The sequence below is a fragment of the Orcinus orca genome, chromosome 14 (assembly GCF_937001465.1).
Source record: "Orcinus orca chromosome 14, mOrcOrc1.1, whole genome shotgun sequence".
In the NCBI taxonomy this organism is placed as follows: domain Eukaryota; kingdom Metazoa; phylum Chordata; class Mammalia; order Artiodactyla; family Delphinidae; genus Orcinus; species Orcinus orca.
The window spans coordinates 8,627,070-8,653,610 of NC_064572.1; the positions used below are offsets into that span (position 1 = coordinate 8,627,070).

A 26,541-nucleotide genomic window follows, 5' to 3' on the forward strand; every position below is an offset into this window, starting at 1 on the left:
AAGGGTCAGCTGTATTTGTTTCCTCTCATTCTCCTTGATTACCCTTGCTAGATGATTGTCTAAACTTTACCAGTTATTTTCAAACAACCAGCTCTTCTACTTAAAGCGCCTCTTTCCCTGACTTCAAATGTAATTAATTAGTTCTGCAGCAAAGTAACAGAGGGGTTCAGAGCACAGGCCGTGGTACCAGACTGACTCAGATGAGATGCCTAACTGGCTGTTTGACTTTGGGCAAGTCCTTTAATTTCTCCTAGCCTCAGATGCCTCATCTGTAAAACAGGAATAACTACCACCACACACCCTCTTAGGGCAACTGTGTGGAATAGACGTAATGCCCACAGTTCACAGAATGATTGTTAAATGTTAGTATATACATCTAGGCTAAAATTGCTGGGTTTTTCTTGTAAATTTCTTCTTCCTGCTTTCCTGAAGTTTATTTTGGCCTTCACAGTACTTTACAGCTTTCAAAATACTTTCACAGACATTATTTCTTCTGGTCCTCCATCCTCTGAGACTGGTGGAACATACCTTGGGCTCACTGTACACGTGGGGAATGATGCTCAATGTTAATGGACACGTTTAAGGTCACAAAAATGAAGAAACAATGAAGCAAAGATTCGCCACAGATGCGCTCTAGGACACCCCATCGATAGGGGCACACGGCACATTTGTCACCGCTCATTCTGCCAAAGCGGGGTCCTGGTAATAGTCTACTACAGCAACGCCATCCAACTTCTTTCTTCTCCCCCTCAACCTTACACACAGCTGACTTTAAGAAGAGCATCTTTGGTGGAGAGACAGGAGCTGACTGTAGGACATTGAGACAGTGTATATAAACATCTTCTTTGAGGAATTCTGCTGTAAAAGGGAACAGAGAGATGAGGCGGTGGCTGGAAGGACTCGGTGGTCCTGTCTTTGTTGCCTGTTTTTTCAAGATGGGCGCTGCACCAGGCAGAAGCCACGGGTCCTCCAAGGAGACAGGACCGCAGGCAAAGGCTATAAGTACAGCTGTGGGCGGGCTGACAGCTAGAATGGTGGGAAAGCGTGGAAATTCTCAATCAAATAAGAGGACAGCATTGCCTCCTGCTGAGGAGAGGCGGTGTTACTGCAAAGAGCATGCGTGTGTCACACATTCCTGTCCTGCAAGGGAAAGCTGACTGAAAGTTTGCGTTTCCCCGAAGGAAAATGTTTCATAAGGAATTCCACAGCTGCTTCTGTGCTCATCACTTGACCACCTGGCTCTAGGTATAACAGACGGTGGGCCAGGTTCACCTGAACACAAGGATGACTGGGCTTTTCCCATGGAGGAGCCAGAACTTGGAAGTCAGGTACCACATATTTATCGACAATTCTGGTCCCAGGTGTAGGGTAACCCGGGAAGAGCAGACCGCATTACCGTGGCTGGAGGAGCTCCCTGAAGGTCAAACAGGTGCTACACGGCATCAACTTGTAGTACCTTTGCTTTTTTTTTTGTCGTCAGTAACTGGACTTTAATGAGTAATTCTGGTAAAAGCGTTTTTGCACAGATATGCAGGTATAAAACACATATAAAAAATGAACAAAAAGATTCCTTCTCTCCTTGAGTACATCTTAGAACAGCCATGACTAAGTTTAACGTGATATATATTTCAGAGCTTAAAACCCAAGAAACTTTGCTTTTATCAGTTTCTGCATTTGTAAGACAACCACTGTTGAGAGTGAAGCTAGGTCCCCCTGAAACCGAGCTGTCCTGTCAAGTTTATGATTAACCTTTCTATCCAAGACTTTATTCTCTTTCTTATCCTGCTCCCTGTTCCCCCTCAAGATTGAGGAGTATCAAAGAAAAGGTGGGGGGGAGGGTTGACCCCTGCGGGGTCCTCCCGGGTACCGAAGCCCCTCCATGTCACCTGTTCCTTGTTTGTGGAAAAAGGCTTTAGTCTCCTAGGTCTTCCCTGAGTTCCAAAGAGCAGACTCAAGCAGTTACTAATTAGGGAAGTGAGGGAATGCAGAAACTAAGGAAAAAAGGTCAAGCAAGAAACGTAATGGTAGCTTAAACAGTTCAGCGACAGAAGTCCTAGTTCCTCCTAAAGGACGATAACCTTGGAGTTGTTCTGCAGAAACTAAGACCCCACCCAGGTGGACGATGGTGACGACCTGCTGATCACAAGCCAGACTGGTTGGAACCAGAAGCTTGATGATTAAGATCCCCAAAACATCACCTTATTTCCTCACCACCAACCAATCAGAAGGAGGTGCACAGGCTACAACTCTGACCCCAAATGTTGCCTTTAAAACCCTTCCCTGAAAGCCATCAGGGAGTCTGGACTTTCTGAGCATAAGCTGCTAGCCCTCCTGGCTTGGCGCCCTGCAGATAATCGAACTTTCCTTCACCACAGCCCGGTGTCAGCAGACTGGCTTTGCGGTGCTGTGGGTGTGCAGACTCAAGTTCGGTTCAGTAACAAGGACGTTGTAGATTACCTTGCTGGATGGTCCCAGGTGGTACTTTTCCTTTAGAATGTAATAACAGGAAAAGTAATAACAGGGAAAATTCTCCTCTGAAGAATTTATATGCTTCTTTTGTTCTAATAAAATACTATTCATCAGTGCCTGAGATGTGTAAGGTATCATAAAACAACTTGAAAATAGAGGCCGCCCACTGAGAATTAGATTATAAAGTCAACATATAACTAGTCCTCTAGAACAAGGATCTGCAAAAGCCATCTTAAAAGAGACAGGACGGCTTTTTAGCAAAACATGAATGTAATTTGACTGAAGCTGTATTAACTCAGTAAAGTATTTTAAAAGTAAAGTACTTGTAAAGAAGGTATAAAACCAAAGAAAAAGGAGTTGGTCAGCTGCACAGAATGGAAAAAGAAGCATGGAAGCAAGTTACGGGGCGCCGATCCAGGAACAGAACAGGATGGCAGGTGCTGCCGCCAGCATACTGGGCAGCGGGCCGTAACCACAAAGGCTGCTCACTTAGCCTGGGGTTATAAACTGCGCTGAAAATGCATCGCAGGCTCAGGGTGGCACGCGCTCTTAAGAGCTGAAGACTTTCGCATAAGCCCACACGTACTGTCAAACGTCATCAGCTCTACTGGGAAAGCTGAAGCAGATCTAGGCAGTGATGTGAAACCGTTAGAGATAAGGAAACACAGTGTCGCTTAGAACACTCCAAACACAGGCAGGAAAAAGTCACAAGAGAAGTCAACTGGTCTTTCGTGCAGAAGTCGTGCCAGGTGGAGGACAGACCACCTGACACAGGACCCCCGGGCACCTGTGTGAAGAACGCCAGTGCCTGAGCAGAGTCCATGCACTGTGCCGGTTCCTGAGGCAGAAATGAAGCCACAGCAAATATTTCCCAATGAAACAAGGGTGACGTAGAATAAGACTTTCTTAGCACGCTTTAAAACAGATAGCAGCTATTGATTTGGGGTTCTTTGGGGTTCTTTCTGGTTACACGCGTTACTCAGTTTGTGAAAATTTATGGAGCGTTACACTTGTGATGCACACATTTTTCTGCATATGTCATATTTCAATAAAGAGTAAAAATAAAGACAGCAGAAGGAAAATGTTGGAAAGCATTAACCCGAAGGGAAAAGTATTAAAATTCTGTTATTTTAATAAATTTTGTACTTATTCTATCTGCAAGATAACAAGCCCAAACAAAAAGATAAGATGACCTCTTTAAAACACTACACTGTGAAAAGGGGATGCTTTATAAGTTGGTCAGTCAGGCAAGTATCTACTGAGTGCAAAGAAGCCAAGCTGTCTCTACAGGCTGTAAAAGAGACTCCTTGAAAAGTTTTTATATAGAAAGTACTCTGCCACTTCCTGTAGTCACATGCTCCAGGTATGTAGGTTTAAAAACCCAGGCCAGGGCTCCCCTGGTGGCGCAGTGGTTGAGAGTCCGCCTGCCGATGCAGGGGACACGGGTTCGTGCCGCGGTCCGGGAAGATCGCACGTGCCGCGGAGCGGCTGGGCCCGTGATCCATGTCCGCTGAGCCTGAGCGTCCGGAGCCTGTGCTCCGCAGCGGGAGAGGCCAAAACAGTGAGAGGCCCGCGTACCGCAAAAAAACAAACAAACAAATCAAAAAAAAACCAGGCCACATATCTTTTGCCCTCATCCAGAGGGGAAGAGAATTAACCTCTGTCACCCAAAGCTGAACTCATCTACCAGTGCACAGAAACTTGTTAAAGGTAAATGTAATTCTTAACGACAACGTATCTACAGGAAGAAGCTAACGAGTATGCAAATACCACGGGCTACCAGCTTCACAGGGCTCTCACGACAGAGCGCCACCCCTAAATCAGATGACTTTCTGAAAAATGTTGTTCCCCCTCACAGTGATCAGTCGTCTGGGCTGGCTGAGGTAACAATACACGAATCTCTTCATCACTCTGTGCCTCAGTCTCTGTGCTCAAAATAAGCTAGTTCCTTTACACTGTCAAATTTACTGGGTATGTCTTGAAAAGATCAGAAGAGATCTGCCACAAAACTGGGTATGATAACGCAGAAAATCAGGGCCAAGGGGAAAAAGGATCAAGCAAATACACTAACAGTAAGGGTTACCACAGCTGCCGTAACTGAGCGTAAAAAACTTGGCTCTAAACTTCCCCGCAGCCACAGCAAAAGAGGAAACAGCTCTCATTATAGAAGTTTCCCTCTATTGATTCCTTACCACCTCTAAGACACAGCAGTCATTTAAGGCTGTGAGCATTAAGACCGATTGCATGTATTTAAATAACCAATCCCTCAGTTAAGAGAGAGACCATAAATACTGACAATCTCTTTAAGTCTGACTGACTTTGTCAAAAACACAGAGCTAGGTTCACAGCTACTTCCTTGTTTTTCTGGCAGTTAAGGCTCCCAAATCGGACAGACACTAATGTTCCGTTCTCCACAAAGAACAGTGGGAAAATGAAATAAACTCAAATCTGGGCTTGTTAATTTCAACAAACTAAAGAAAAGTACTTCAGGTTGCAAATTAATCATTGAACTCGACTGAGGCATTAAGCACGGACAGTGCTAATGTCACCAGTTGATGAAAACGACCACAAAGACATCAAGTACAAAGCTACCTCACCTCGGAGCAGACAAAAAACTCTCAAGAAGGCAGTTAAAAAAAAAAAAAGAAAAACACATAAATTCACTGTTCTTATTAATACATTTTCAAATAAGGAAAACAAAAGTAGTTTTGAAGCAAGTACTAGAAATGCATATGTTTGAACTAAAATACAGGTGGACCATCTATAAAGAACACATAAAGACATTTAATACAGACGAATGCTGCACTGGAATAAGATGCAGCTTAACTTTGGTAGGAAGAGCAGAGGAGAAAACCTGAATTCTTGAATCAGTGGACAAGTTACAACTTAACTAGACCTTACTTTACCAGATCTGTGACATCAGGGGGTCAAGTTAAGATATGGCTAAGCTCTCTCTCTGAGTCTCACTCCATCCGGGTCTTTGCTCGTGTCACCTTAGCAGAGGCCTTCCCAGGCCACCTCTCAAAGAAGCATCCCCACACCACTCTATTCCTCAAGGCGCTTATCACCTGGCCTATTGCACACTGCTCCTTCCCCCACCAGAACACAGGCTCCACTGAGGAACTCAGCCGACCGTGCTGTAACCCCAGGGTCTACAACACTGAGTAGAATCTAGGAGGCACACAAACAGGTTTTCAGGTAAAAAACAGATCCAGGGACTTCCCTCATGGTCCAGTAGTAAAGAATCTGACTTGTAATGCAAGGGATGAGGGTTCGATCCCTGACCAGGGAACTAAGATCCCACATGCTGCGGGGTAACTAAGCCCGCGTGCCACAACTACTGAGCCCGCGTGCCACAAACTACAGAGCCCACGCGCCCTGGAGCCTGCGCGCCACAACTAGAGACGAGAAAACCCACACGCCGCAACTAGAGAGAAGCCCACGTACCAGAATGAAGAGCCCACACACCGCAATGAAAGATCCCGCATGCCTCAACAAAGATCCCACGTGCTGCAACTAAGACCCAACACAGCCGAAGTAAATAAAATTTAAAAATAAATAATAAATAAATCTTTTAAAAAAAGAACAGATCCAGTCCCCTCTACAGTTCAAGTATTAGGCTCAATGGAGCATCCTTGCACATAACGTAAACATAAAATTCTAGGACAAGTTACCTAAGACTATAACTTACAACAAACAAAGCTTAAGGGCATAGGACTTTATCAATTATATTAGTACGAAATTATACTAACACGCAAATATTACTGACGGGAAGTTTACAAACGGTCGGGAGGCCAGGTTCAAATCCTGGCTCGACTCTCTGGCGTGACCATTCTTAACTTCTCTTTGCCTCAGTTTCCCCTTACATGAAATGGAGACAAAAACAGTACCTACTTCAGTGTCAAGTACTGTGCGAAATAAGGATGCAGTGTTGACAAGGATAAACCCGAGGGAAAGAATTAGGGGAAAACTTCTGTTCCTTATTTCTTCCCACAGTTCCAAACTACAAACACGGCAAAGGTAACAAGGAAGGGAGGGGACATTTACTTTTATTTGAAAAATATGTACATTACAGTGTTCGTGTTTTTAAAAGAGCAAGGTAATTTTCACCACGGGAAAACAGAATATCCGAAGTCTGTGGTTACACATGCTTTTCAAATAAAAAGCGAAATGTAAGAACGTGCTAGAGGAGAAAGAGCTGAAGCGGGGCTGGGGAACAGGAAAGCCGGGCTGAGGTCCGTGGCACTGAGATCACCCGTGCTTGCCGTCTGGGCAGCTGGGCACCCTGAGGCTGCTCCCTGGGGCCTGGATTTCGGCCACTGTCATTTTGCTGTCCAGACAGCTCCCACCAGCCGTCCTCTTCGTCCCTACAATCACTGGAGGTTCCGCCTTAAGAGAATACATACGCAGCTCATCTGAAGGTGTGCAGATTCAGACCCCTGCAGGCATCAACTCAGTCATTTATACCCAAAAGCAGGGGGCAGGCTTCTGAAAAGTGGCTGTGCAGCCGTGGCTGCCCTCTGCATAGGGATAGGCTTGGGCTGGATGAGCCAGCAGGGCCAGTGACGTGATTAATAAATAGTCGGTGAGGGCGGGGCTTGATTCTGAATAACTGATCATTCTGGATCCCAGCACTTGCTTAGACCCTAATGCCAATCATACGGGGGCTCTCGATGCAGAGCACGAACCCCTCAGGCGACAATCTGGCTCGCTGTAAATCCTGAATTGCTGTTCTTCCTGGAACAGAGAGGGACTGACGCAGGTTTCACTTGCTTCTACCTGGCTGTCTAGGACAAGGAAGGAGAAATGAGAGACAGGTGGGTGAGTTTCTACCACAAAGAGACGGCTTTTGTCACACACTGCTGCCAGCAAAGCTAAGCGGAACACCTGGAGGCCCAGGTAGCATGAGCAGTTGACCCTGGGGGTCATTTCCTGAGGTGGCCGCGGGAACAGCAAAGCCACTGCAGCACCTGTCGGCAGCCACTGGGACACTCACATCAGCCCAGGGAAGGCCGTCTGGAAGACGTGTCACCAATTTTCAACAGCACGTTCTAAACTAAGAAAATAAGTACTACACGGAGGGGATAAAGAGAAAATGGAAACATTTAAATAAATTATGCTTAAAGCCTCATAATACAGTGTTTATTCTCTGAGGCAGAGAACATTAGATAATGGTCTCCATATGTGAGGGAACGGAGAACGAACAGGATTCCTCCAAATGCCCTGGTTCTAACAACCTACATTTATCACGATTTGGGTGAAAAGCATAATACAAGTCAGAGGTGGCTCAAACGAGGACTCTTAACCATTGGCGTAAGCCTGACGCTACAAAGTGAAATGAGCCACCTATAGCAATAGTATCAATTGATTTCATAATTTGTATCTTTCATCGCCTAGAATCTGGGTCTCCCTTAGCCAGTGAGCATCACATGAATACAGGAGGGAAAGGAAAGGAAGATTTACATACTACCTACTGTATGCTTGTAAATATTACAGATGCTTTTTCCCTAACTATAATCATTGAGTGCTTCAGACAAATGCTGTCTGGAGTCTGACCACCTGGGCTCCTCCCCTTCCAGCTGTGGGCCCTCAGGAAAGTGATGATTTCACTGTGCCCCCATCTTCTCTTCTGAGAAAAGGAGCTACCACCCAATGATGTAGTTACCAGCGCTCTGACAGGCTGAGGGTACTGCCTAACCAACCTAAGGCTGTCACAACGGCACAGGGCACACAGCGAGCACCGCGTACGTGTACAATCGCGATTTCCCATTTCCCTCACGGCATCCTTGTGAAGAAAATAAAACCCTGTAATTGGGGAACAGTGTCTTCAATTTACAGAGGAGGCAATTTTGCAAAGACAGGCAATCAACCTGCTCGGAGTCACAGAAAGTGACAGAGGGTAAAAGCCATCCTCTTGCCACTGTGCAGTGCTGGCCATGGCGTTCATGCTGTTACCAGCCACGGCTTACTTCAAAATACAGAAGTCACATAGCCCTCGGTGAGCGAGACGTCCTCAAGGAAGTCAGATTGTGCTGAAAGAAAATCAGACTGACTGTGCTAACCTCGACATTTCATCTCAACCAAAAAATACTTATTGTCTTCCCAGGTACACAGCTAGACTGCTGTCAGGCCCTAAAAGCAACCAGCCAGCTCCTAGTGAGTTAGGTAGACCCGGACGTTTCAACAGCGAGCCTTAGGGGAACTCACGGAGGGCAAGAGGAAAGGGAAAGGACAAGGGAGGGGATTAAAGAGTAAAAAGACTCACTACAGACCTTCAAAACGAAACACGTACATATCTACCTTGCCCCTGAGGAATCTGCCAGGACCTTAAACTGAGGCCAATAGCGCCCAATCTTAATGAATGAACTGGCCCAGTTCCCACACACACACAGCTCTGACGTACACAGGCCCGCAGGGCCCTTTTGACTCTCTGGGAGACACCTGACAGATCACAGGTCAACCTTAAAACGCCTGGGAGCAAGATGTCAATGAACAGATTCAATGGGGTTACTCTTCTGTTCCCTCCTTTCTTCCCAGGGATCACATTTTTACAGGCTATGTTTGATACAATACGTCAATCGGGAGGTCAGGAAACCTGATTTCCAGGCCTAAGATGGGCCAGACAGCCCCGCTCCGGGCGCGGGTCCGGTCCTCTTTGTCCGTCGGTCCCTCCCTCGCTCCCACAGCACCCGCGGGGGCCAGAGCAGGGACTGGGGCTGCCCCGGGCCACCTGCCATCTCCTCCTCCACCCTCTCAAAAGTTGCCAGGGCTGCAGAGAGGCCGCCCTGGCCTCGGGGGCATGCTGTCAGCTCTTTTCACTATCCACCGGCCTCCCCACGGCGGCCTCGGGAGGAGGGTGCGCAGCGGCGTGGGTGTGAGCGGCGGGAAGCAGCCCCGCCGTGACACTTCGCGGAGCCGGCTCCCGCAGGGGCACACGCCGCGGCCGGTGCCGGCGAGGCCCGGGCAGCCCACACATCGGCCCCGGGGCCCGCAGCATCCAGACCCACCGCGCCGGCGCTCCGCGGCAACCCGGACGCCCGCCCGCCGCCGCCGCCCACTCACCGCCGCACTCGGCAGAGTACTGGTCCCCCCAGTCCCCGGACTGCGGGCTGCAGCCTCCGCCCGCCGGGGCCTCCTGCTGCTGCCGGTGCTGCAGCTCCTGCTTGAGCAGGGACAGCGGCGAGTAGTGCTCGGTGGCTAGGGCGCCTGGTTGCGGCCCGCTGGACAGAACCCCCAGCAGCAGCAGAACCAAGACTCGCCGGGCGGCGCCCGCGGCGGCCACAGCGCCGCCCCAGCAGCCGCAGCACCAGCAGCCGGCAGGTGCCATCTTCCCTCAGGGCGCATGTGCGGCGGCCCTCGCCGCGCACTGCGGCCTCCCAGCCTGAACCTGCGGCTGGCAGGTGGGCCGTGGCGAGGGGACGGGAGAAGGGGAGTGGCAACGCCTCCTGGGAGTTGTAGTCCCAGCTCAGCCAGCCTGCGAGCCCCTTTTCAGTGCTGGGACTGCGAGTCCCGGTAAGCACCGCGCCGCGCAAGGCTTCCGGTCTGGCGTCTGACGTCTTCCCCGCCACTGAATCGGAAGTTCTGGCCCGCAGTTGCGTGGAAATGAGCACTGATGGGCGGAGTGGGCTTCGGCCCGGCAAGGGGAACGCCGAGGGGGTGACAGCTGGAAAGGGGAAGACGGATGGGGTGGCAGCGACTCCTACTACTGCTGCTGCCTCGGCCTCCTGCCAGTACAGGTGCATCGAATGCAACCAAGAGGCCAAGGAGTTGTACCGAGACTACAGCCACGGCGTGCTGAAGATAACCATCTGTGTGAGTTGTCAGGTGTGGGCTGTCCTTGGGGAAGAAATGGCGCAGCGAGGTTTGGGAACCGCGAGAGCCCATGGTACCTCTACCAGATTTTTAGGGTGATAAAAATAAAAAACCAACGAGTTTCAGGGTCCTCTAATACAGACTTCAGTTCGATGCTTGACATTCCCGTTCCTGCTCAGTAGAACCTTTGCATGAATCCCTGTAGTGGTAGAGAAGTCATACCCTACAGCGCTTTTCTCATGCCGGTCACGTTTGCTGCCCCGGGAGAACGAATCCTCGGACGGAGATGGATGCAGGTGTTGTGCGTAGACATTTAGAGATCGGATTAGGGTGACATTTGGGCTCACGCCAAAGCTATTTCATTCTTATTCTCCCTTTGATAGATGTTACCATCTTTACATTTCATAACCTATAGTAAATTCTCCTAGAATACTTTTTCAAGCTTCATCCGTTGTGGTTTTTGCATGTAGAGTATTATGTGCAAAGTACGATGCTAGACGTTAGTGATATAAAAACCAAAACTGAGGAAGTAAAAATTCTCTGCCTGGAACAGTCTTCTCTCAGGTATCTGTGTGGCTCATTCCCTCACCTCCTTCAAGGACTTTTCTCGAATATCTTACAGAGAGGCCTACTCTGACCACCCTATTAAAAATGATGAGCCCCCCCTTCAAGGCTGGTATACCTTATCACCCTTCCCTGCTTATCTTTCTCCATAGTACCTATCATCTTCTAATATTGTATATAATTGACTTTATTATTTATTGCCTGTCTCCTCCCACTGGAATGTAAGCGACACAAGGACAGAGATTGTGTATATTTTATTCATTAATGTAGCTGGACCACCCAGGACAGTGTCTGACACATAGTAGGTATTAAATAAATATTTGTTGAATGAGTGAACCATTTCTAGGTTTTTTAGATGATCATATCCTAGGCCATCCCGGTATGAGAGAACAGTAAGTTATATGTGGTCTAAACTTAATGGCTTTGGACTAGGCCAATTATATGGCCCGTATAAAAGACGACAGCCACGTAACTGTGAATATAGTTTGTCCAAAGAAAAGCTAGTAAATGCCTATGCATTTTAGTTAGCAGTGATTTGTAATATAATCTGTATTTTAAAAAAATATTGGCATTAAGCTAACAACAACAAAATCCCTGTTCAAATCATCAGACGCTGGCTTCTCTATACCTTTACTTATGTAAAGAGAAAATAATTATTGGATAGCTGTTTAGGTCAAAAGCTATACTCTCCCCCACTTTTTTCCCCCAGACATTGAACTTTCTCACCCAGGAGACAGATTTTAGAGTAATATTTGGAATACTGAACGGTGGTACTGTACATTATGGATTACTGTACACAGTCATCCCCTAATGAAACAGAGTAGGTAGTATCCTTGTTTATATCATGCTAATGCTTAATGATGTGCATGATTGCATTACTCAGATAAATCATTCATGTGATGCCAGACTCTGAAAATCAAACCATAAATTAATTAACTTTGTAAAGGCAGCCCAAGTCCTGGGATTAAAAGGAAAAAGTGTTTAGACATCAGGCTCTTTGTTGGGAAAAAATATACAAAGTTTCTAAGTGGTTACAAGCCGGTAACTTATAGGTACTTTGATCTCTTCTCTGCTGTATTTGGAGTCAGCAGTATACTCACCCTGATCTCCTACCAGTATTTTTCATTCTAATCTCCCTTCCCTTTGCTCTTCTTGCTTTTTCCTGCCATTTCTCCCAGCTTGCTTATCTGTGTTTCTCTAACATTCTTCTAATGGAAGCATGTCCCTTGCTTTTAGTCACTCTCTCTGCTTCAGCGCTTCACAATTTATTATAGTTATATTAAAGATATTGTACTTTTAATATCCTGAGGAGCCTGGGCTATTTTAAGTGCTCAGATATTTGCTAAATCCATTATGGTAACAAAACAAAACAAGACTCCTTTGAGACTGTCTCAAGTTTTAGTTCTGTTCAGGGCAGCAAGATGCAGCTTCCACCCCTGGGTGCTGGGTGCAAAGATGAATAAGACAGCACTGCCCTCACAGGTTCCACTTCTCAGATATGTTTGCTTATTGTGGAGCTAAAATTTGAGAATGAGTGGGGAAGGGGTTAGTCCTGGAGATGATGGGCAGGAAGAAGCAGCAAGAATATTCATGAAAAAAAATGGCCAATTTATATTCTGAAAGAGATGTGATTCATTATAGAATTAGAGAACATAGCAGCAGAAACTAAGCCATATCCATGTTAAAACTGAACTGGTGGAAGCAGTATTTCAGTTCCCAGGGTGTGCACGGTCCCTGTGCTGCAGGGATTTCTTAGAGGACAGCTTTCTCTTTCAGGATACTTGTCTGTTGAGTAATAAATGATACGGAATAGAACCATCTTGCCAGAACAAGAAAACATTTCTACCACATTTAGCTATCTCCCAATCGGATGTTTTAGCACATTTGTTCGTCTTGTGCGTGTGTGTGTGGTTTGACTCATTACATTCAAGGTGAAGGAAGCACTCAAGGGAAAAGCAAATAACAGAAGCAGAACAAGGAAAAAATGTGGCCTAAACTGATAGGGAGGGAACCAGCAGACTTTAATGAATTCTCAATGTTTCTAAAATACTCAGCATGTTGGGAAAGGGAGATGGGCATAGTACATAGCATGTCCCATGATACCAGCAGCTGCCTCTTCTGTTGGGGTTCATGTCACCCTGTGCTCATTCCATTGTAGCACTTACAGTAGCATGTTTATTTGACTTCCCCTTCTAAACTGTAAGGTCCTTGAGGGTAGAGCCTATGTCTCAAGGAAAGTATCTAGCACTGTGGAAGTGCCTGGTCCATAGACATGGCTAAGTAAAGAGAGCTGTTGTGAGTGTAATAGGCACTCCAAACACGTATGTCAGACAAATGATTGCAAAAGGAGTAACTATGCTGCTGTGTCTCCTGCTGCTGGTTTCTGCCTACCTCCTTCTAAAAAATGTCCAAATCCTGTCTTAGACTTGTGATGCTGTCAGAAGATGGGTTTTAGGGAACTTTTAAAGGACAAAGAGAGGATCCCTGACCAGTCTGCAGTTTCATTTTAAAGTGAAGTAGCATCTCTGGTCTTCCATTCTCATTTGTATAAAGAGAGGAAGTGTTCTCCACATGAGGAGCACAGGGAGAGGTTCTAGAAAACAGCTCTGTCATGTATATAGAATTTCTGATTCTGTGGCTTCTGTTTAGATACTGGCTTACTCTTTGCTCAGCTAAAAAGCCTAACCTCTTAAACCTCAGATCTATTAGGTGGATTTAAATTTGGAGTAATAGCACATCTCCCTTCATTGGTTCACCTGATGACTAGACAGACATACACACTTCTTGTAACGACATGAGTGAAGTGGAGAAGCTTTAAATTGGAATTGAATCTAACTTGGTGACATTGGGAAGGCAGGGTTCATATTCTTCAACGCACTCCATTCTTCTTCTAGCACTCTGATATAATTAAAAGGCCATCCTGGTATGTTTGCATATCCATCACTTCTTCTATTTCTATTTTATCCCCTCAAAGTTTCAAAATGTTTTGTGTTTCAATTGTAGTCATTAGTTTATGCAGTGAATAGGACAATTGATGCAACTTTGTAGCTAATACTCTTTCAAATGTCATTTCTAATGAGCTTGTTCTCCTATACCTGCATTTTATATGTTCTGATGGTATTGGGATTTCATAACATTGTAATCACGTGTCCAAAAAAAAAAAGCCCTTTAATAGGAATGGCTGAAAGCCCAGGGAGCCTTGATTTGGGCAACTCAGAATCAGGCGGCACAACCCCGTTCCTTGCATACAGCCAGCGTTCTCCAGTGTCTACTATGGCAGAGAAGGACCATTTTCTTGCCATGTTCTGCATGGAGAGAAAGACAGGCTTCTCTTGGTATCTGCCACCCGAGGATTCCTACCTGCCTGGAGCTCTCAGAAGCTCTGGGTGCAGGGTTACTTTTCTGAACCCTTTTCTCCAAATCATGTTTCAAGAACCACAAAGGTGGAGCCATCTAGCCAACAGGCAATGAAAGTACATTATAAACTTACTTATTTTATAATAATTCCTACAAATTGAAAGTAGCGTGCTCTGAGATACTTTCCTGCCTAAAATCAGTCTTTAAATCAAATATCTTTTGGGTCTTCTTAAATATGAGATTAAAAGATTAATATTTTTAGCCTAGAAGATTCTATTTAGGCATTTCTGAAACCAGGTCTTATGCAGATGAACATCTTGTATCTGAATGGAAGTTTATTTAAATAAATGCTGATATAACCTTATTGCCATACTTGGACTCCGCTGTTTTGAAATCCTTTAAGATTTCAGAATGTATGAATATGTTTATTCTAATGTTATCTTGCATTATTTCAGAAATCCTGCCAGAAACCTGTAGACAAATATATCGAGTATGATCCTGTTATCATCTTGATTAATGCTATTTTATGCAGAGCCCAGGCCTACAGGCATATTCTTTTCAATACCAAAATAAATGTAAGTTGTTATAATTTTTTTCTTTTCTAATTTTACTGGATGATTTTGCATTTTTAAATAATAATATCAACAATTTTGAACAGAATTAAAGAATATTATTTAAACAAAGAAATTCTAACAAGAGTGGGTCTTCTATCTCAACAATGTCTGGAAATTTCTAGAAATAGCAGGCACTGCTTTTTAAAAAAGTGTACAGTGTTTAGTGTATGTTTAAGAATATGGGCACTAGCAGGAAGTTGACAAACCATAATCTGGATTGCCTTTTAGTAGGTTACCTTTTGAAACAGACATCAATAATTTTGAACAGAATAAAATTAAATATAACCTGGTAGGGAGAGAATTATACCTAAAAGAAATAAGCAAACATTGAAAGAAAAAGTTTTAAAAACTTAACTTATTGCATGTTATACTCTGCTGTTCGGGGAACACATGAGGTGAAAAATCAGAAAAGTCCTAATATATGAAGTTGGATTTTTTTTTTTTTGAAATATACATTTAATGTACTGACTTGTGAACTCTTTTAATAGTTTGGCTAGGGTTGACAAATAAAATACAGGACACCCAATTAAACTTGGAAGTCAGATAAACAATAAATAATTTTTTAGCATATGTCCTAAGTATTGCATGGAACATACATACACAAAAACAGTATTTGCTGTTTATCTAAAATGCGTATTTAACTGGGTGTCCTGTATTTTTCTTTGCCAAATCTGGCACCCCTAATTTTGGGCTAACGGGGACAGTAACAGTGCAATTTATTTTCCCGGTGCCTCCTCCCCCAAGTTAAACAACCCAGGCAGTGTTTATATTAGTAATATAATTGAGTCTCAAACCTTGCTACACATTAGAACCACCTGGGGGAGACGGAGGGGACAGCAGTTAATTCTTCCAAGCCGAGGCCTCACCCAGAACCAGTTATATGCAAATCTTTGGGGATGGGATCCAGGAAGGAGTATTTCTACAACTCCCTGGGCAATTCCAGAGTGCAGCCAGGAGCGCCAGTGCGCCAGCTGGAGGAGCCTGAGCAGCTCACCCCGCGCTCGTCCCTGGACCACATTGAGTTGCACACACACTTTCTCTTCCCCACTTTATATTGATAAATGTCAACCCATGGGAGAAATATATGGAACAAAGCCACTTCTTGTTGCCTAGCATTTTCTGTTTTTACCAAAATTTCAGCCTCTTAAAAACTTCCAGCTTTTAATTGCTTTCACTATTTTCATTTATACTCATCCAACCTAGGGGCACTTTTTAAGAAATTCATGTTCAGACTAGTCGTTTCTTCGGAGGAATCATGAAATCTTCAGGTTGAATCTATTCTCTTATTGCTGCTTCCATCTCTCCTGAGTCACACAAATTCTTGCTGGATTCTGTGTATCAGACGAACGTTGAAAATATAATGGAGGGTGAACTCCTATTTAAAGCAGTGATTCTTAACCAGGGGTGCACATTAGAATTCACCCTCTGGGTGTGGAGAAAAGGGAACCCTCTTGCATTGTTGGTGGGAATGTAAATTGATACAGCCACTATGGAGAACAGTATGGAGGTTCCTTAAAAAACTAAAAATAGAGTTACCATATGACCCAGCAATCCCACTACTGGGCATATACCCAGAGAAAACCATAATTCAAAAAGACACAGGCACCCCAATGTTCACTGCAGCACTATTTACAATAGCCAGGACATGGAAGCAACCTAAATGCCCATCGACAGATGAATGGATAAAGAAGATGTGGCACATATATACAATGGAATATTACTCAGCCATAAAAATAAACGAAATTGAGTTATTTGTAGTGATGTGGATGGACCTAGAGTCTGTCATACAGAGTGAAGTAAGTCAGAAAGAGAAAAACAAATACCGTATGCCAACACATATATGGAATCTAAAAAAAAAAAAAGGTTATGAAGAACCTCGGGGCAGGACAGGAATAAAGATGCAGATGTAGAGAATGGACTTGAGGACACGGGGAGGGGGAAGGGTAAGCTGGGACGAACTGAGAGAGTGGCATGGACTTATATATACACTACCAAATGTAAAATAGATAGCTAGTGGGAAGCAGCTGCATAGCACAGGGAGATCAGCTCCATGCTTTGTGACCACCTAGAGGGGTGGGATAGGGAGGGTGGGAGCGAGGGAGACGCAAGAGGGAGGGGATATGGGGACATATGTATATGTATAGCTGATTCACTTTGTTATAAAGCAGAAACTAACACACCATTGTAAAGCAATTATACTCCAATAAAGATGTTAAAAAAAAAATTCACCCTCTGCCTGGAACTGTTTCAAAATATGCGTGCCTAGGATTTACTTCCACAGATTCTGAATCAGGACTGGGGCGTAGACATTTGTGTTACGAAAACTCTCCCCATGTGATGCTTCTGCTGAACATTGCTGATTAAGAACTACTGGTTACAGACTGAATACAGTTGGCATTTAATTGGGCAGTTCAGAGTTTGACAAGCTACTAGGTGGGACATCCTTCAAAACCCACAGAAGTTAGCTCTGTCTGTGCCTATTGGTGTTAAGTACAGTTGTTTCTTTACCTGATTGCATGGCAATGTCTTTTTGCCTACCAGATGCACGGAAAGCTCTGCGTGTTTTGTTTGCTTTGTGAAGCGTACCTGAGATGGTGGCAGCTTCAAGATTCGAGCCGGAGCATTGATCCTGACGACTTTATCAGATATGCTAAAGAGTGGGATTTCTATAGAATGTTTGCAATTGCTTCTCTAGGTAGGAAGAAGCCATGCTTTCTATTCTTAGTTGACCTAACATTTTGATTTTAAAATTAAGGTGTGTGGTCTTAATCACTGGTAAAGAGGAGCTAGTCAGAAGACTTGAGACTAAATTTTCAGCTGTACCACTAATCTGCTAGGTGAGTGTGTATAAATCACCTGCTTTCTTTTTGTTACCACACATATGGCATGGAAATAATTATGCTTATCAGATCAGAGTGTTTCATAAAGTATTTTGAGACACAGTATTTTTAGTAAAATTCTTCAATTTAAGTTCTGATTATCCAATCTGAAGATTGCCTGAATCTCATCTTTATTAAAACAGATTGATAATTGCCAGGCATTATTCAATGTATTATACTGACTGCGTTGTACTAATGCAATGTATTTAATAGGGGAAACTTGTTATATATCTGGCTGCATGCAGGGAAGGGGCTACTCCCCCAAATTCTTTAAGTTCTGAAATGGCTTTTCTTCCGAATTTGCATTTGTGACTTAGGTCAGAATTGGGTTGAATTAATTTCTGTGACTATTTTATTACTTACTGGTTTCCATGCTTTTCTGCTTCTACAATCTTCTCATTATACTGAAATATTATTTTAGTAATGTTGTCTCCAGTCCACTCCAATGTCATATTTCTGGACTGTGTGTCCTCTTTTTTTTTTTTTTTTTTTTTTTTTTGCAGTATGTGGGCCTCTCACTGTTGTGGCCTCTCCCGTCGCGGAGCACAGGCTCCGGACGCACAGGCTCAGCGGCCATGGCTCACGGGCCCAGCCGCTCCGCGGCATGTGGGATCCTCCCGGACCGGGGCACGAACCCGTGTCCCCTGCATCGGCAGGCGGACTCTCAACCACTGCGCCACCAGGGAAGCCCTGTGTGTCCTCTTTTGTCCCTTTTTCTTCTCAATCTGCCCTTACTCCCTCGGCCCAGTGGTTTTAAAATTCATCCAGTCCCAGAGGTTTTAAAATTCATCTATATGCCGAGAATTCCCAAATGTACGTAATAATATTAAAAACATCCTTGAACACATCACCTAAACCAAGAACCAGAACCTAATATAATTTTAAGCTTTAAAGCAAAGCCTCTTAGAATTGCTCTAGATAAACTGCTCTATGTCCATAATTTCTAAAAAGCAAACCAGGCTTGTTTTCAAATAGTTTGGAATTTCTGTGGCACCGACTCTACAGTGGCCATTTTGACACTTGATCAGAAATTTTTTTCTACTGTTACTTAACTTTTTTATGTGTCTTAATCTAATCCCTAGTTAGGTTTCAAATCCCTAAAACAACTCATAAAGAATATTTTACACAAATACAGTATTTTACAACCTAAACACGGTTTTTACGGTATTATCAACTCAGTTTTCACAACCATCCTCTTCGGTGGGTAGATGGGGCTTCTTCCCTATCCGCAGCTGTGGAAGCACAGGAACAGGAAGGGCAAATGGTTTACCCTAAGTCCCCCCGCAGGTTACCGTCAGCGCAGAGCCAGGGGAAGGTCTCCTGGCGCCCTGTCTCCCGTTTCCTCCACCGCCGCTCCTACTGAAGCCACCTGATCACGAACGCCTTAAGTACTAGGGGCTCTCCAACATCTGCCTTGTGAAGGAGTGTGCAGAGCCCAAGGGCAGCTGCAGTTCCCTGAGTCTCCCAAGTTCTAAGCTAGAAAGCTATGGAGGGTGACCTAGTCAGCCCTCCTGTCCAGTGCAAGAAACCCTTCTCTCTAGATTCCTGCAAGAGGGTTTGAGTATCCCCAGTGACAGGAGACAACCCACCATCGTTAGGTGGTTCTTGTTGTTAGGGAGTTCTTTATTATTATTATTATTATTATTATTGGTCCAAAACCCAGGCTGTATGATCTGCCTGTTTGAACAGATCCTTGCCGTTGACAAGCCCTTCAGTCCTTCTGAGGTAGTGTGTCTCTCCTGAAGAATATATCAAATTTCATGTGGGCTAACCATCCTAAATTATGTTGGTCGATCCTAATCACCTATATTTGGAACCTCTTTATTTTGGCTAGATTCAGTTATAAAACATCTTAGAAAGAATACAGTTGTTTCTCCTGTAATATGATACGTGTGTTCCAGAAAAACCTGATCCTGCAGAAACCTTCAGGCAGAATTAGGGACAGACCATTCAGAATGTATGCAGCCGGGAAGTCAGCACTAACCATCTTCATAAAAAGAAGAGTGCAGTTAAAAGCAACGTTAAATTCCTAGTTGATGGGGACAGAGCAGATTGTGCCCTATTCTGACTGTGGGACACCAGGGGAACTATTGCTTCTTCTAGTCTGGACTCTGTCTCTGAATGCTTTCTGGAAGGATATGGAATTACACTCAAAAAGTTTGTTAAAATGAATAAGGGAAGTTTTAAATTTAGCTAACAGAGTATTCAGAATCTTATGGCTAATAGGCACGCAATAAAGAGTAGAAGAATGAACCACGAAAAACATCGTCATATGTACTTCCTAGGCTGGGTCCCACCTTTCAGATTTAAAAGCGTCCGTTCTCCTGTCTGTTCTTTCTGTGGAGATCGCTAGGACTAAAGCTGTTTACACAGAACCTTACTTCCTAAAAGGAACTTTAGAATGTTGATGATTACAGTTCTTATGGAGTTACTTTTTCTCCAGAGGGTGATGAAGTATTTCATGAAAGAATTATTGAAATACGTTTCTGAAATCATACAGGATTTGACACAAGAGACAGGGGTTTATTTTAAAAAAGAAGAAGAAGAAGAAAAGGGGACAAAAAAGAAACTTTGATCTTGGTGAAGCATTTCTTTCGTGGTCAGCTGATAGGCTGCATTTTGGAATTGTGGGTTTGCTTCTAGGGGGCTCTGCTTTGGATTGGACATTCATATCTTTATTTTTCATTTCCTCCTTAGAACAAACTGCCTACTTTACTGGCATCTTTACGTTCCTGTGGGTAGAACGACCCATAACAGCGAAAAAAAACCCCAACTTCGCTTTGCTGCTGAAAGCGTTGTTATTATCCAGCTACGGAAAACTCCTGCTCATCCCAGCTGTCATCTGGGAACATGACTACACACCCCTGTGCCTCAGACTCATTAAAGTATTTGTCCTTACGTCAAATTTTCAGGCAGTTAGAGGTATGTTTGTGTCTTATTGTTCTCTCAGCTTTCAACCCATCTGAAAGCTTGAAGTCTTGTTTCTATATAGAGTAGTTTTGGGTTGTTTTGGGGTTTTTTTGCGGTACGCGGGCCTTTCACTGTTGTGGCCTCTCCCGTTGCAGAGCACAGGCTCCGGACGCGCAGGCCCAGCGGCCATGGCTCACGGGCCCAGCCGCTCCGCGGCACGTGGGATCTTCCCAGACCGGGGCACGAACCCGCGTCCCCCGCATCAGCAGGCGGACTCTCAACCACTGCGCCACCAGGGAAGCCCTATAGAGTAGTTTTTCTATAACCTGTTAAACGCTGGAATTCTTCGTAGAATAATCACGATGCCTAACATTTCTATAGTGCCTTACATATAGCACACATTCGGTATTTGTTCAGTTTAACCACATGGTACTCCTTAGTTCTCAAAATGCCTTCTTTATGCATTATATCTATCCCCTGGGGTCTGTAGGGCAGCCATTATTATCTCCACTTTATGACTCGTGGGCACTTGACCAAGGTTACATGGCCGGCAGTTATCAGGCCAGGGTAGGGTGCCAGCCTGCCTCCCAGCTCAGGACAGTTCAAGGAAGGGGTAAGCAGCCCTATGTGTCTTCCTTTTTCCCACACATTGTGAGAAGTGCTATTTTAAATGGACCTATTATCTGATACTTTGTATAATGTTTATCATCTTGTAAACTATAAAACCAAGAGTAGCAAATTTTTTCTGTTACTCTCTTTATAACCTTAGAATATTTCATTTTCCTGTGTAATATTCATGGGAGTCCGTGTCTTGATGCAAGCAGGAGAGGCTCAGTGTTTTTGTTATAAGCAGATGCTTTGGTTCTCTCAGAAGGTTTGCAGATGGAAAAGTAACAGCATAGATTAATAAGAACAAACAGATTTTCTAAAAACAGCTTTACAAAACAACTCCATTCACACTACCACATAATTTACATGCCAGTATCATTTAATTAAACTCTTAAGAACTTATCAGTTGCCTTCTCTTTTTCAGTGACCCTAAACGTCAACCGCAAGCTCTCCTTTTTGGCCATCTTGAGTGGCTTACTGGTGGAGAGCGCCATGGTCTACTTCTTCCAGAGGATGGCATGGGCTGTTGGAAGTGACTGCCATCCATAAATCTCAAGACTTTTGAAGAGGTACAGAGAGCATCTCTCAGTGTTCATGCACGCAGACACGTGTCCTCCTCAAATTAGACAGATGTCGTCGCAGAATACATCACCCACCCCCCGGCACCCGGGTGCCTCGAGGTCACCTCCATCTCCCTCGGGGTCTTTTGTCATCCACAGTGACATCAATAGCTATGTTTTTGTTGCTTCTGGGGCCCTGTTCTCACAGTTCTGTAACACCTTCCCTCCAACGCACTCCTCCTAAGACCTCGGACTCTGAACGACAGCCGTCTCCCGCCCTTTCCAACAATTCCACTCCCTCCCTCCCATGAACCCTGCCTTTGCTGCCTTTTGTACCTCTCTTACCTAAACCTCTCACTTTCCTCTACTTCTCACCTCCCTTGCCTCTCTCTTGACTGTGCCTGGAACCTAGAGGCAGCTGTTGCCTTATCCTGTTAGTCCCTGGAAACGAGCCAGCTTCCTACCCTTCTGTCAGCGCCCCCGTTAGAGCTCTTGGGGTGAGTCCACCAGCCGTTTCCTCTGTGAAGCCTGGCAGGCGGTCCCTGTGTCTGCACAGAGCACGGCCGGGTGGCGCTCCTGTCTCGAGGGCACCTCTAGGGACCCAACACACACACACACACAGCGGCCTTAGAGCAGTTGTTCTGAAGTCTTCCCGCGCTCCTTCCTTCCGCATCTGCTGTCACTTTGCTGAGAATTGAGACTTACCAACTCCTTGGGTGTCCCCCCTCCGTTCCGGAACTTGTTTGGCGTCTGCCTTCTTTCCTCCTCCCTCCATCCCGCCTCGGAGCCCTGCTCAGCGTTCCACGCCCCGCACCCCGGGCGGATTCCACCCTGCAGCTGTCCTCCCGCCTCTGGTCACCCTCAGGGGTCTGGACCACAGCTGCAGTCCGCCTTGAGGCAGGACGGGCGACTTGAAGGCGGGGCAGCTGATGAGGGAAGCGTGGGGCAGGAGCGAGCAGCTGCGGGCGGGCGCGTCCTCCGCGTCCCGCAGAACTTCTCCGCCTCTCGCGGTACCTCGGCCTCCCCCGCCCCCCCCCGGCCCCCCGCCTTGCTCAGCTCAGCCTCGTCCTCTCCGGCCCCCAGGCATCGCTCCCTCCATCCTCTCTCGTCTGTGCCGGCTCCTCCCCTCTGCCAGCAGACACGTGCAGCTCTCGACTTGCGAGCAGCTTCCCTGAGCCTCTTTCTCCACTGCCTTCCCTCTTGGTGACACGTCCTTCCTCCCTAGTCTCCCGAGCCGCTGCTCCTGCGATCAAAGGCAGCCGCCGCCGGCTGTCAGGCTCCTCCCTGTCGCCGCCCTGCGCTGGAAGCAGCTGGTTTCTGAAACAGGCCGCCCGGGCCCCTTCTGTCACCGACTTCCCTGTCTGTGCCCGGCTTCCGTCCTCGGCCCTCCGCTTCTCCCTCCTGCCGTGCAGACGCCCGGCTTCCGCACGCCTTGGCCCACCTCTCAGTGCAGGTTGCTTCCAGATCTTTCCAGATCTGACACCTCTAGCCCTCCGCCTCTGCCAGGTCACTCATGCCCTTCCACTGCCTCCGAGGTACTGCCAGGACGGTGTGGCCATTACCTCTAAAATCGAACTCAGTACCCCGCCCGCCCGTCCCCACGGAAACAGAACCTTCCTGATGGCTTCTCATCTTGTCACTCCGACCCCAGCCCAAGCCTCCTGGTCTCCTGCTTCACAGTTTACAACAGCCTCACCCACCTTCTGCCTCTCTTCACTGAGCACCGCTCCTGGTGTCTCTCTGAATTTCTCATCCTTTCCTACTGTGGACAGGAGCTTCCTCTTCCTGAGGAACACCTTTTAGTGTTCTCTGAGCTCTAGTGCTAACTTCTCCTCTGCAGACATGCTCCTGCCCACGTTCTCTACTGCACTCTCCCCCTCCCCAGAGATGTCACACCCTCTCCAGGACCTGGAGGGGCCTCTTCTCCGCCTAACCAGGTCCAGTCACCTCTGCTTCTCCGTGGAACGAAGCCCTTCCCCACACTCCAGTCTGCCGTGCTCACTCCCTCCGTAGACCTCCCGGTGCCCAGCTCAGCACAGTCACACTGCCGGCGCTCCTGAGACCCTTCCGGTGCTGAACGCCTGTCCCCTCCTTCTGTTAGCACTTCACTTGTCAGGCTACACATGACAGCTTCTGGTTAGGAGGCGGCCACCTGTCTTTAACGTCCCTTACGCTGTTTCATGTTTTATGCTCGTCTCCCCCAGTCTGGCTGGGTGCGGGAGAGGCCATGCCTGCGTTAACTGTCTCTCCCATAGTACAGGGCCTGCCCTAGTATCTACTGATTTGATCTTCAGCAGAATGTGCCGCTCTGAATACTTCATTCATCAGCCACAGTGTCCTTTTTTTTTACTCTCTGGGGCATGACCAGCTGCATCCGTAAAATAGAAGGCGTAAAATACAAACCAAGCTTCTCGTTATTGTTGTGCAAAATGAAGCAAAGATTTGGATACACTTCCTGAAAAAGAAAGCAACGGTTATGGCGTTGGGGACTCCTAACCCTACCACCCCACCCCTACATGTAGGAAACAACTAAGCCACACAGGGACACACACAGAGACACTCACACAGACACAAGGAACCATCTACATTATAGATGGTTCAGGTAAGCATCTGAATTGAAGGAACGTGAATTCATGCGTCACACAGAAGAAAAGATCTTTGTTCGGTCCTTTGACATTTAAATGTTAATGGTTAAAATAATATTTTGTGTTCTTAAACAAGAGAAACGCTTTTCTCTCAATGCAGTCACAATAACTGAGCTTCTGTGAATATTTAATTCAGTATCTTCCCCTGTAACTAAGTTCCTCTTTAAAATCAGCTGATCCAAAAATAACTAAAAACAACTGAATTTGTCCACTTAACAGGAGTGAATTATATCTCAACAGAGCTGTTATTAAATAAATATCACCTCTCTCCTTTTCTCTCTCCCTGCTTCATTCATTTGTTCTTTCATTCATTATTTACTTATTCATTCACCAGATGTTTACCGAGCACCTACTCTGTTTGGGTCAGACACTACGGATACAGTGGGAAAAAAGACACGGCCCTCTCGACATTTACCGAGTAGTGATGGATTTAGAAACAGGACTAGGTAATTGCAGTACAGTGTCATAAGTGTTATAAAGGGGTGAGTATAGGGTACTCAGGAAAGGCAGAGTGGGAACACCTGTTCCAGTCTCAGAAGTCGAGAAGGTCTTCCAAGGGGAAGGGGAAAGGACACGAACTTTCCATTACCCCTGGTAGAGAGGATACCAGTGCACGTACATCCCTAGAGAGCAGAGTGCTAATGTGCACAGGCAGGGGCTGAAAGCGAATAGTCCAACTGGGTGGAATGTGGGCAGTGGGAGTTTTACAAAGGACACTAGGAAGACACGTAAAGGTCGGATTACGAAGGGCCTCGTGAGTTGTAATTTATCCCAAGGATGATGAAACCAACACAGATAGTTAAAAACAAGACTCCAAAGTAAAAAAGAAACAGGACAAAACCAACTGGGATAACATCACAGAACAGCCGTAGCCGTAATGTCTCCGGCCTAGGGCTGGAGAGGACCGTTGGCCACCAGATGGAGCCTGTAAATGTTAAGGAGGGGGTAGAAAACATGGTTCAAAGGCATACAACCAAAAGAAAAAAGCAATTCGAAAACAAATAATAGGGGGAAAAAATGACCAAAAAAAACCCTACACTGATCATATCTTTTCAAATCTTTGACTCAGATAAAGAGACATACATCACCCATTTATAAATTCGTACTCAATACATTTCCAGGCTGTCTTGATCACCATAAAGGGACTTGTTAATCTTTCAAAATGAAGGAAGTGTTAGAAACCCCTTTCCAGGGTGTCGGTGAGGTATCCGTGAGCGGTAGGTAGCTAAGCGCTGCAGAATGTGTGGTAAGGACTGCAAGGGAAACCCATCTGATCAGCTCTGACCTTGGACTCCACTCAGCCTATTTACCACATCACTCACTGGAGTGAGAAAAGAAAGGGCAAGACTCCAGGAACAAGGGAGAGCGACTGCCTTCCAGGTCACTGCGAGGTGGCCAGTTCTCCCGCCGCCCAGGCCGTGCCCCAGTGCCCGGCACAGGAGTTCATCTTATCTCCGTGCTATCAGTGGCCCTACTTTTTCAACATGCTTTATGAAAAGTTTCAAAGATACAAAAACGTTGAAAGAATTGTACAGTGAAAACACACCTATCCGCCACCCAGGTTTTACAGTTGTTAAATCTTGCCCCGTGATTCCTGAGACGGCAGAATTTTCAATTGTGCCGGGAAGATGAGGCAGTGGTCAATTGTGCCGGGAAGATGAGGCAGTGGTGGTGCTTGGGCCTTAGAATGATGTTTATGTTTTCCAAGCCATCCCTCTCTCTCCCCCAGTCACTGAAACATGGTCTGACAACAATAAAGAAGGCATGTATATGGAAATTCTCTTGAAGGTATAAAAATTACTTTTATCCACACTTTTATTGAAAAAGCATATGCACCCAAGCCATCCTAGAAAAGCTACCTTAAGATCACGGGTCAGTTACCGTCACAGTGGCTACACAGACAGCCCACTGCTGACTCCTGAGTTTTCAACACAGCCAAGAACCAGGAGAAAAAATACTCAATTTATGAGAGCACAATATAGATGAATAAGGCACAGAGAAAACGGACAAGTGGTCTTCTGTTGGAAGATTTTCCATCACAGTGTTTGAAGCCTTTGAACTAAATCGGGAAGAAAACGTCACGGTGTACATGAGAGCCAAAGAAAGCGTATTTTTAGGTATT

At 45.7% G+C, this 26,541-nt stretch overlaps 2 protein-coding genes across 11 annotated transcripts in view; one reads left to right on the plus strand and one right to left on the minus strand.

Annotated features, from left to right (window-relative positions):
- TTC13 (tetratricopeptide repeat domain 13) overlaps positions 1-26,541 on the minus strand; it is a 90,727-nt gene that overhangs the window by 56,947 nt on the left and 7,239 nt on the right. For 2 of the 10 annotated variants that reach the window (XM_033408874.2, XM_004281568.4), the window contains exon 1: positions 9,532-9,883. The exons of 2 other annotated variants lie outside the window; for them this stretch is intronic. In XM_033408874.2, the coding sequence (XP_033264765.1) occupies positions 9,532-9,796 (265 nt within the window). In that variant the 5' untranslated portion in view covers positions 9,797-9,883. Of the gene's footprint in view, positions 1-9,531; positions 9,887-26,541 lie in introns of those variants that run through there. 6 more of the 10 variants (XM_004281569.4, XM_033408873.2, XR_007471276.1 and 3 more) reach the window with 5 other exon arrangements.
- On the plus strand, positions 9,925-24,693 carry ARV1 (ARV1 homolog, fatty acid homeostasis modulator). Its single transcript, XM_004281570.4, is given in 6 exon segments — positions 9,925-10,281; positions 14,658-14,777; positions 17,358-17,511; positions 20,393-20,617; positions 21,639-21,750; positions 21,752-24,693. Coding segments are annotated over 6 exon segments (849 nt in total). The 5' UTR covers positions 9,925-10,071; the 3' UTR covers positions 21,780-24,693.